At 38.3% G+C, this 10,944-nt stretch overlaps 1 protein-coding gene across 1 annotated transcript in view; it reads left to right on the top strand.

The window, feature by feature from the left end:
- RIC1 (RAB6A GEF complex partner 1) overlaps positions 1 to 10,944 on the top strand; it is a gene marked incomplete at its 5' end in the record, with an annotated part of 15,000 nt that overhangs the window by 143 nt on the left and 3,913 nt on the right. The window contains 12 exons of the mRNA XM_010009411.1: positions 1 to 80; positions 1,177 to 1,215; positions 1,484 to 1,594; positions 2,176 to 2,265; positions 2,847 to 3,007; positions 4,145 to 4,283; positions 6,079 to 6,195; positions 7,122 to 7,850; positions 8,161 to 8,319; positions 8,429 to 8,562; positions 9,602 to 9,888; positions 10,645 to 10,839. Coding sequence (XP_010007713.1) covers positions 1 to 80; positions 1,177 to 1,215; positions 1,484 to 1,594; positions 2,176 to 2,265; positions 2,847 to 3,007; positions 4,145 to 4,283; positions 6,079 to 6,195; positions 7,122 to 7,850; positions 8,161 to 8,319; positions 8,429 to 8,562; positions 9,602 to 9,888; positions 10,645 to 10,839 — 2,241 coding nt within the window. The remainder of the gene's footprint in view (positions 81 to 1,176; positions 1,216 to 1,483; positions 1,595 to 2,175; positions 2,266 to 2,846; positions 3,008 to 4,144; positions 4,284 to 6,078; positions 6,196 to 7,121; positions 7,851 to 8,160; positions 8,320 to 8,428; positions 8,563 to 9,601; positions 9,889 to 10,644; positions 10,840 to 10,944) is intronic.

Below are 10,944 nucleotides of genomic sequence, written 5' to 3'. Positions count from 1 at the left end.
GAGGCCCATTTTCAGATGGCAGTTTAGATTCTCAGGGTTTAAGCACTTTACTAGGACACAGGCATTGGCATGTTGTACAGGTAATTGTTGCTGGTTGCCCATATGTGCTCTCTGTGACAGTTTATAGGACCAGAATTTGCAGCTGATCTCATCACTCTCTGTCGCCAGTTTCCTTTACTATGAGGTCATTGTCTTTGCTCTCGCGTTTCTCCTGATACAGCTTTTTGTTAATGGCAAATGTTAAAGGAATGTCAGCCATCTCAGCCTTGTGGCATGGAGTTTGTATACTAGCCAATAATAAAAAGAAATAAATTCTAAATGTCTTTTTAACTTCAGGAAGTAGTTAAATTACTTTCCTGTGCTTTGAAAGGGAGAATAAGTGCAATATGCAAGAAGTCCTTTAGGGATTTGTTCTGCTGTTTATGCAGATTGCTTTAAGAATATTCAACTGATGAATACAGACTTAGGCTATATATTCAAGCAGTCTTAGGTGGCATCTGTTTAAACATGTAGTTAAAACTTCACAATATCAAGCTTGCAGAGAAGATGATATTTCCAAGGGCAGTAATGGGACAGATTTTATGTTCTCAGTAATACAGAGGAAAAATTAAATAACATTTAATCTGTAATTCTGGTGTATGCTCCATGTTTGAATTGGCACATATTCTTCTAAACAGAAGATTCTAAACGCTCCCAAGATTTTGTTTTTTACATGGTAAATGAATCAGTATTATTAAATAGAATTTGATTCTAGGCATGTATGTCAGGTTCTAGATATTTTTGAATTTCCTCTTCAGCTGGCCAGGTAGCTGAAACTGGCTTAGGAGAGGGAAATCCTCATTCTGTGTAGGAGTAAAACTAACACAATTGGAATTACTTTGGGGAGCAGCATACCCATGAGAACAGTCAGTGACTGGGTAATGAGAACACTGGTCTGCCTTGTATCAGACCAAGGGCAGGAGGGAAGTAATTGTATTTAAAAAAGAAATCCCAACATTAAAAACATTGAAGCCAGTGTTCTGGCAGAACATGGACATTTTACAGGTTCCTTTAGAAAAATTATAAGTCATCACTCTTTTAATGTTGCTTACGGTGTATATATATATGCTTAATGCTTTTAATGGTATAATTATGAGGCTTTCATTTTCTCTTTTGTTTTCTTTTTGATTTATTTAGATTCATAGTACGTATCTAGAGAGCAACTGGCCTATAAGGGTAAGTTATTTTAAGAATACGTTCTTGGTTCTTTAAAATATTGGGTTCTTATAACTGTCACTTAGGATTGGATGAATGTTGGAAGATGAAATCGTTATTTTAAATTACATAAAGAAGAATATGTCTTGGGCAGTAAAATAGAAAACAAGCACACACTTTACAGGTTTTGACTCTGACATTATATTGCCTTGTAGTGATGTACTTGGATAGGATATATAATTTAAATAAGTTCCATCATGAGGCTCTAGATTTTTTTCTCTTTCTACAGTTTTCAGCGATTGACAAGCTTGGACAGAATGTAGCTGTTGTTGGCAAGTTTGGTTTTGCACATTACTCTTTACTCACCAAAAAATGGAAGCTGTTTGGAAACATTACGCAGGTCAGTGATTCTGGTGCTTTATTCGGGTTGGTTTTGTTGTAATGTGACTCTTGGAGAAAATTCAAAAATAAATTTTTTCACATAAGCAGCCTGTAGACACACTTGGGATTAGGGATGCTGGTTTTGCATGTGTCTTTCATAAAATGCCAGATACACTTATGTTGTGGCTTTGGCACAGTAATGAGTCTGATTACTAGAAAAGTTTCTAAATCTGAGAGCGTATAGGCAGCCACTCCGATGTGTCTTACCTGAGTGTTTGTGTGAGACATAGCTTTGGATACCAAGCTTTTAAATTCTGGACAGGAGCAGAAAGCTAATTTGAGAGAGTTCAGGGATGCCAGTAGCATAAGGAACTGGGGAGCTTTGTTTTGTAAGATAATGTTTGTCCTTCACATATTATTCTTCTGTACTTTGTTTTTCTCAAACAACAAAACTTCATATACATAGATTGCCTTGCCATTATCAGTAAAGCTTATAGTTCATGTATGGCTTGCAGAAATAAGCCGTGGAATGTACATCTGTGTCTATAAGTATATAAAAATATATATATAGATGTAATTTGCTTGCTTTTTTCTTTTCAGGAGCAAAATATGATGGTAACAGGTGGCTTAGCATGGTGGAATGATTTCATTGTTCTTGCATGTTACAATTTAAATGATCATCAGGAAGAGGTTAGTATTTTTCTTCAAAGTAAAATAATCATGTTTAGGATATCTGATGTGTTCTGTAGTAGTATTATAAATGTGAAATGTTGACACATAGGTGGCTTTTGGTCATGTTCAGAAATTATTCATTAATATGTAAATAATTTTCTGCTGACTACCGTGAATCTACTCATTGTTCTGAAAGCTTTGTGACGTTTTTGCATGTTAGCATAAAACCTGTTTCAAGGTTTTCTGCAACCGTTTTCTGTTGCAGTTACAGTTACAGTTTTCTGCAACACTTCTGTAAGATTTGAAATTAGATGGGCAGAAGAGCTTTACTTACTCCTTGCTTTTTAAAACTAATGAATAAAACTCCTTCCTTATGATTGTTGTTCATTACTTCAGTTTTGGCTCTACTGTTCTTTAGCCACTTTGGATGCAATAATATAATGCAATTGACAAAACATTTGATGAAATAAAAACCCTATAATGTGTCTTGCTAGAAATCCTGACACCCATTCTACAAAACAAAAGTAATTGAATGTGGAATTATTTATTAGTCTGTGGGTAAACAGAACCTGTATTCAAACTACTTCTTGTTCTTGTAGCTGAGAATCTACCTGCGAACATCCAATCTTGACAATGCATTTGCGCACATCACCAAAGTGCAAGCAGACACGTTACTACTGAGTGTCTTCCGGGACATGGTAATATTATTCAGAGCAGATTGTTCCATTTGCCTTTACAGTATTGAGAGAAGGCCTGAAGGGTGAGTGTCAGTATTAAAATGCTTTAAAATTACTGATACAAGTGATATACTGGTAAATCTGTTGTGACTAAATTCTTATAATATAAAGTTGTTTGATGACTTGTGGAGTCAGATTTTTAAAATACAGAGGGTTAAGTGTTACCTGTGTGCACAAGCGATAGTTCATGAGTGTTGTCACTTGCATGCCTACAGATACACACATTAGCTTTGGAGGTAGTGACAGATACGCATGTTTCCAGCTGTCTGTACAAATATGTCCTAGCTGATAGGAACTTGAAAACTGAACGTAAATAGGAGAAAAAAAGTCCTAAAAGGCACCCACATATTTGAATATCTTTAATTAAAAATGTTTATAACATTAGAAGTGAGAACGGGTGAGGGTGGTGGTGGAGCAGCAAAGATAAAGAGAGGAAAAGTTCAGTCTGTGATGTGGTTGTGGGGAGCTATTTTGGGGCAAAAGTAGCAGCAATGTAAGAGCTAGATACTTTCAGACAGTTAAGATTAGAGAACTAAAGGAGGAAATTCCCAGGTTATTTTTTTGAAGTGCCAAAGCAGGTTATTTTTCTTACAGTTATGGGATCTTGGTTTCGGAAAGAAGGGACCTTTTCTTTTAGCAGAAAGCAAACTGTGATCCACTTCGGAGTAAAATATTTTCAATGCTTTTCAAAGAAAACTCCGAGAAAATCCTCCTCCTGAAATTGTCTTATTGAAGGGTGAATAGTCTTACTCTGAAATATCTGAAGGTGTCTTCTTTTCACTTACAGCTATATTCCCCAGAACTATCAAGATAAAGTAGCCCAGTTTAGGTTTATTTGGTAACTTTATGTACAGTAGATACGTGAGCTTGTGGGATTCCTGGTTCAAGGAAGGTCATTGCTCCATCCCTGGCAATGTTCAAGGCCAGGTTGGACAGAACCTTGGGTGACATGATCAACTGGGAGGTGTCCCTGCCCATGGCAGGGGGGTTGGAACTAGATGAGCTTAAGGTCCTTTCCAGCCCAAACCATTCTATGATTCTGTGATTTTGGTCTGCAGAGTAAACTGTTTACTGAGATTAAGTTGCTTATTTTCATTAGATTTACTTCAAGATATTAATTTTATGTTAAAATTGCTAAGCGTAGTGATCTTTCTTTTCAGTCTTAACCCCACTGCCAGTATCCAAGTTCTTCAAGAAGTGTCTATGTCTCGGTATATTCCTCATCCTTTTCTTGTAGTATCTGTTACATTGACATCAGTGAGGACAGAGACTGGCATAACCTTGAAGATGCCTCAGCAGGTAACAATGCTCAAAATTAAAAGAATCGGTGCCTGGAATTATTAGCTTAATCCTCAAAGGTTACCTGGCTGATAAATGAATCTCAGATCAGTGATTCTTTTATGTGGTACAATGCAGAACATGTTTTTTCTGATGCTTGTTATACAGATATTTTATGTGTGAATTGAGGGTAGGGGTGTGTAGAAATAAACCCCAAACTCTTACTTCTATTTCGTATCTTATTTTATCATCTTGTAAAGTTTGGGTTCAAATCTTGTAAAACAAACTCAGTTTAGCTGTGTCAAGGCTATGTATCTCTATTATGTATCAAAAGTTGAACACCAGAATAATCCATGGCATTCGGATGTGACTTTATTGCATCAGAGGGTCCATTACTCAAGAATAAACAGAGGAAAGGAGAGAAAAAAAAGAAAACACTTATGACCCTGTAAGGTTACTTCTAGTCAATTTCTTGCTACAGTAAAATTAAGTAAGAAAATCTCTCCCACTAGTTACCTCGGGAGACAGGCCAACAGCTGAACAATGACTAAGGTATGAAGTGAAGCCCTGTCCAAACTCCAAAAGTTATTCAGACCAGTGAAATCACAAATTAAGCGAGACTATTTAAGTAGCTGCAGTATGATGTGCATTTTTTAATCTGAGCAGCTACCTTATGATAGTTAGGAAGTTGCACTGTCTGTGGGGCAGACCTGTAGACATTTGAAGGTGCATATTTTTCTCCACATATGAAAGACACTGGCAGATAGGGAAGCAATGGCACAGATGTAAAATTTGAAGTTTTGTGCTTCCTTCCTTGAGTTCATTCTCATTTAGTATCCCACAGTGCTGGGTATGTTTTCTGAAACTTATATAGGATCTTAGGCAAGTGCATAAAAGGCAACATGCTTGTGGTTTTCTGGTCCATCTTGCAGTGAGAGAGTGTTCTTATTCCTGAACTACCTACCCTATACTGTTTCCTAATTTTGAGAAAAAGCAGCTGAACTAGTATCATTTTAAACTTAGCTTCAGACTGAAAAAAATATTACCCGTTTTATTTCTAAGAGCCTAGATCTTCGAACTTTGTCAGTCCTCTTGGTCAAAGAGAAGTATTAATTTTAACAATGAATGACACTGCACTGTAGACAAAGCAATGTGTCTGACTTAGCCAAGTGTGTCAATCTGCAGTGTTGTTACCTGTTAGTGGTCTTAACCCCTGGTGCTGCACAGTTACCATACAGGCCCTCTACCCAGGTGTTTTAAAACTAAACTTCATAATACCCTATGGTATTAGCTCCAGTGACTTGGTTTAAAATTAACATGAAACAACTGTCAGATAAATCTTTAAAAAGAATACTTTTCTTTCTTGAAAGTTCTAGATGCTGTGCACGTGTGGTTACACTCTTTTTGGCTCAATTCTTTTTGGCTTTTGTACCAGTGTTAGTCTTTGGAGTCAGATACTGGCAATCATAGTGGTGATACTGATAAGAATACAGAGCTTTATTTTTCTTAAAATACTGATGGCTTGCCCATGCCAAGATACATAGTTAGAAAAAGTCCATTTCTAATAAACACATTCAATGAGTCTAGTGAACAGTAAACCTTCCATTATTTACTCTATTGCACAAGAACTACATAAATTAATCTGTAGATAATTAGTCCTACTTGATTTTTCTGAGTCCTTCTGCGCTGAATTTGGTGTAGTCTTGTCTGTATGGCAGTACAGTTAATTTACTGTTTATTCCAGGTTTTTGTCGTGATTATGTGTGAAATGATGCATTCGAAAAGCTTAAGTTGCATAATACTTTTTCATCTTCAGGCTTGTGAGGCTGAAAGCATTATGCTGAACTTAGCAGGACAACTCATCATGTTGCAGAGGGATCGATCTGGACCCCAGATACGAGATAAGGAGAATAATCCTAATCAAAGGAAACATGTGAGTAAATATTTATGGAATACTGCATATGGCTTCAGAGATGTCAGTCAATAGAGAAGTTGTGGGAGGGAGTGCTCCAGACATGAAGACGAGGGGTCTATAATGCAAGGTAGAGGTTACCTTTACAGGCTGAATTACTAGCTGGAAGTTAATCACTACTCCTGTGATTCATTTTTTTCTCTAAGAATGTGAAATGTGAGTACTTAATTGTATGCATGTCCAACTGTAGTATTTACTATTTGTATTGCAATGAAAGATAGGAGTTTTAAGCACAAAGGTCCCATGCAAAATTTGATATGCAGTAATGACAGAAAATCTCCAATCTATCTAACGTTGTTCTCTATGGAACGTTAAAATTTTTTTGCAGAGTGTGTTTACAAAATTCCTCAACCCAACAATAATAGAAATCAGTGACTGAATTTTTGAAATTTTCTTTGCTGAAGAACAACAATTTTCATTAAAGATATACTTCGTGAGAATGAATCCTGAGAAGTTTGCATGAAGAGTTGTCTGCAGCTTAAACACTAGCGAACTTGGTGTTTGTAGGACTTTCGTCAGTTCTAGATTGGACTCTTGAGCAAACTGAAGAAGCAGAGAGTAGGTTTTTATTTTCCTCCCTTATTCTCATTCCTCTAGCTTCCTGGCTAAGTGTAAGGAGCTTTAAAAAAGTGAAAGAATTGCCTTTTGAGTTAATGCAAGTGTAAGTGGTGTTTTCCTAGGTGCTAGGGTGCAGTTAGGGATAAGTCCATTTGTTTCTTCTTTGTATGAAGAGTAACAAAGAATAACATGTTGGAAGAGAGCAGTTCTTACCTAGAAAAAAAAGAGTTCCTTAGTAAGATGATTTTAAAAGGAATAAAAATAAAAATAGAGGAATAATGAATTCTGAGGTTTCTGTTTGGTTTTTCCCCCCCTCACCCCCCGAATAGCTGCCTTTTTGTGCTCCAGTTGTCCTAGCCCAGTCTGTTGAAAATGTGTGGACTACTTCCAGGATCAACAAGCAGAAACGCCACTTACTGGAGGCTCTGTGGCTCAGCTGTGGTGGGGCAGGTATGAAAGTCTGGCTTCCCCTATTTCCCAGAGATCATCGAAAGCCGCATTCCTTCCTGTCAAGACGGATCATGCTGCCTTTCCACATCAACATATACCCACTGGCTGTTTTGTTTGAAGATGCCTTGGTTCTTGGTGCTGTTAATGACACTGTGCTCTATGACTGTTTATACACTCAAACCAGTGCTAGAGAACACTTAGAGGTTCTCTTTCCTTTCTCCATTGTTGAGAGGACCTCTCAGATCTACCTCCATCACATTTTACGCCAGCTCTTGGTTAGGAACCTCGGTGAACAAGCCTTGCTTTTGGCCCACTCCTGTGCCACATTACCATACTTCCCTCATGTACTAGAACTGATGCTTCATGAAGTGCTGGAAGAAGAAGCTACCTCGCGGGAACCCATTCCCGACCCTCTGCTTCCCACTGTGGCGAAGTTCATTACAGAGTTCCCCCTATTCCTGCAGACAGTTGTTCATTGTGCTAGGAAGACAGAATATGCCCTGTGGAATTACCTTTTTGCTGCTGTTGGGAACCCGAAAGACTTATTTGAAGAGTGCTTAATGGCCCAGGACTTGGACACAGCTGCCTCTTATCTTATTATTCTACAGGTACCTCATACATTGCAAAAGAGGTGATATTTACCAATGTTACAATATTTGAAAGCTTGTCATAATAAAGTTGTGCATGTTGGATTTTTAACAATTTTTTGTTGAGATTGTCCAGTTATGAAAGGGAGGGGTGGGTCTCATGCAATGTAAGTAGTTAGTTTACTATCATAAAAAGGAAAATAATAGCATGAAATTTGCTGCTTCTAATCTCTGGTATACTTGAAAGTGACATGGTGTGGCTTGACTTAATAGGACTTCTGTTGCATGATGGCAAAAAGCAAATGACTGAATTATGCTTTGTTACTTGCAGAATATGGAAGTTCCAGCAGTTAGCCGACAACATGCTACTCTCCTATTTAATACTGCCTTAGAGCAGGGAAAGTGGGATCTTTGTCGTCATATGATCAGATTTCTTAAAGCCATTGGCTCTGGGGAAACAGAGACACCTCCAGCAACACCAACTACTCAGGTTTGTGATGAGAATAGTAAATACTGGGTATCAAGCCTTGTTTGATTCATCTTGTGTCATATAGCATGCTTGCTCGTTTGACTCCATATTTGGTTTTTCTTGGTTTTAGGAACCTAGTTCAAGTAGTGGCTTCGAGTTCTTCAGACATCGCAGCATTAGTTTGTCCCAGTCTGCAGAGAATATCCATAGCAAATTTAATTTGACAAAAACACTGAGTATGCCCTCTGGCCCATCTGGAAAAAGGTAATTGGTGGTAATGTCCTCTTCTTCCCCACTTTGTTAGCTACTGTACTCTCTTACTAATTTGAGCTATAGAAGTACATTATATGACAGATTTGTCATAGTCTTCCCCCGACATCCTTCTGCATTTGTCTTTTCCCAACTCTTGCAATGTCTGTGTCTCTCTCGGGAGTTCTTGGGGGAATATATTCTCACGCATGCCATTATGTGTGTGTGTGTGCGTGTGTGTATTTGTACGTATATATACACATGCACACTCAGATACTGCTGACTAAAAGCCTCGGAATGCACTGGATGAACATGTAGTAATTTAAGTAGCTAGTAAGACTGCATGCTTTATATTTGAAGAGTCTGTTTTGCTGAAAGATAAATCTTGAAGAGCTCACAGTACTGCACCATCATAGTATACACTGCATTGTGATAGCGTGCATATGTTGATCTAGCAGTGTGTTGCCAAGCCGTAAATAGAACCTTTTACACCTTGGGGTGAATCCCTTTCAAACTGTTGTATACAGAATTCATATTGATTGGTATTAATTTTCAGAAGCAGTTCTTAGCTGGGATTCGTTATTATCTTGGGTTTGGCTTTTTTCCCCTCATGTAAGACCTTCAAAACTATCTTAGTACAAATTGAAATGTATTTATTTAATAATTTTCCCTAGCGAATACTGTCTTAAAAGTTTTGATAAGGGAGGGTTCTAGACTAGCACTTGACTTGTTCTCTAAACTTGTTTCTCAGAAGTTACTTTGCAATGGCATCTACCTTTTTTCACTCCTTCTTTACTCTTTTTCTGCGCTGCTAGTAGTTTAATACTCTAGGGACACTGCTGCTGTTGTAACTTCCTTCCCTTATTTCACTTAACTGTTGAAGCAGTGGGATCTTTCAAAGAGCGTGCATAGCAAGGAGTGGTGAAAACTGCTTTTGTTGGTATATAGAAAGCTCCCACTGTTACTCTGGTCACTTGATGTACTGTGATTGTGACCAACAGTCACAACTCTGTTTTATTAGTCTTAATGTCCCTGCTCTCTGCTCTGTCTACAGGTGGAGTAAAGACAGTGACTGTGCTGAGAACATGTATATTGACATGATGCTCTGGCGGCATGCTCGGCGTCTGCTAGAAGAAATCAAGCTGAAAGACCTCGGTTGCTTTGCTGCGCAGTTAGGCTTTGAGCTGATTGGCTGGCTGTGCAAGGAGCGAGCCAGAGCAGCGCGTGTGGAGGATTTTGTGTTTGCTTTGAAAAAGCTCCACAAGGATTTCCTCTGGCCGTTGCCAGTCATACCAGCTTCATCCATTAATTCACCTTTCAAGAATGGAAAGTACAAGACAGGTGCCGTAATCTGAGTTGATTTGGACTAGGTTTCCCTCCCGCAGTCCTACACCCATCAGTCTGAATCTTCCCTTCCTCACTTCCTAAGCCAAGCAAAGAACAGGCTGAGGCTTGCCACCTGCACAGTTTTCTCACACACGGTGTGTTTTTTGAAGGGATTAAGTTTAGCACAGGCAGCATCTTTTGTGTAGTCTGATCACTATTTTGGTTTCTTGCTTTCTTAGGTGCACTGAACTGGGTATCACTTGTGCAGATACTGAGTTGAACATGGATATTGTTCTTTTTATATCAACATTCCTATATAGTCTTTAGATGAGGTTTAGATTAGCTTCTTTAAAAAAAGTAATGTTTCTGACATTTGAAATTTGCTTTATGTTAAAGGGTGAGAATTTTCAGGAGTTGCTGTAAACCTCCTTTGTATTATTAATCTCTCAGTTCACCAGTTTATCTTCTTAGGGCTTGATACTAGCTGCCAAGTCTTCCTTTTTGTGGTAGTAACAGCTCCATTATTTAGTCCTATTGATGATAATGCTTTATCAGCTGGTATTTCTTTTATGCCACTGCTGAATAGAAAAGCTCATCAGAAATTCTTAAAATAACTGCTTGCTGCATTCTCTTGCTTTTGGTCACCCCTCAGAAAACTAATTGAATATTGACTTATGTACAAGTTTTAGCTTCCTGAACTACCTGGAGAGAGCTTCCCAAATTTCCTTTTTGATGATTTCATGACATTTCTTTGCTGGGTTCTTTTTTTAGCTGTGGGGGAGCAGCTGCTAAAATCTCAGTCTGTAGACACCTTCGTAAACATGGAAACGGACACAGGGGTTCCAAACACACCTCGGAGTCGCAGCTGGCTTGGCACTATTGGCTCCTCTCAGAGAGAGATTGACACTGTTTCATCCCATGGACCACACATGCAAGATGCATTCCTTTCTCCTTTGTTAAGTAAAGGTTAGTCACTCTTTCTTCTCTCTGCTTACTGCAGAAATGCACCTGGAAGTACACACTTTTATTTTGATATTTGCATGCAGCCGCGGTATTGTTACTTCTCAACTG

This window comes from Nestor notabilis, unplaced genomic scaffold (genome assembly GCF_000696875.1).
Source record: "Nestor notabilis isolate BGI_N333 unplaced genomic scaffold, ASM69687v1 scaffold6422, whole genome shotgun sequence".
Taxonomy (NCBI): domain Eukaryota; kingdom Metazoa; phylum Chordata; class Aves; order Psittaciformes; family Psittacidae; genus Nestor; species Nestor notabilis.
This window is presented reverse-complemented; position numbering and strand designations above follow the sequence as displayed.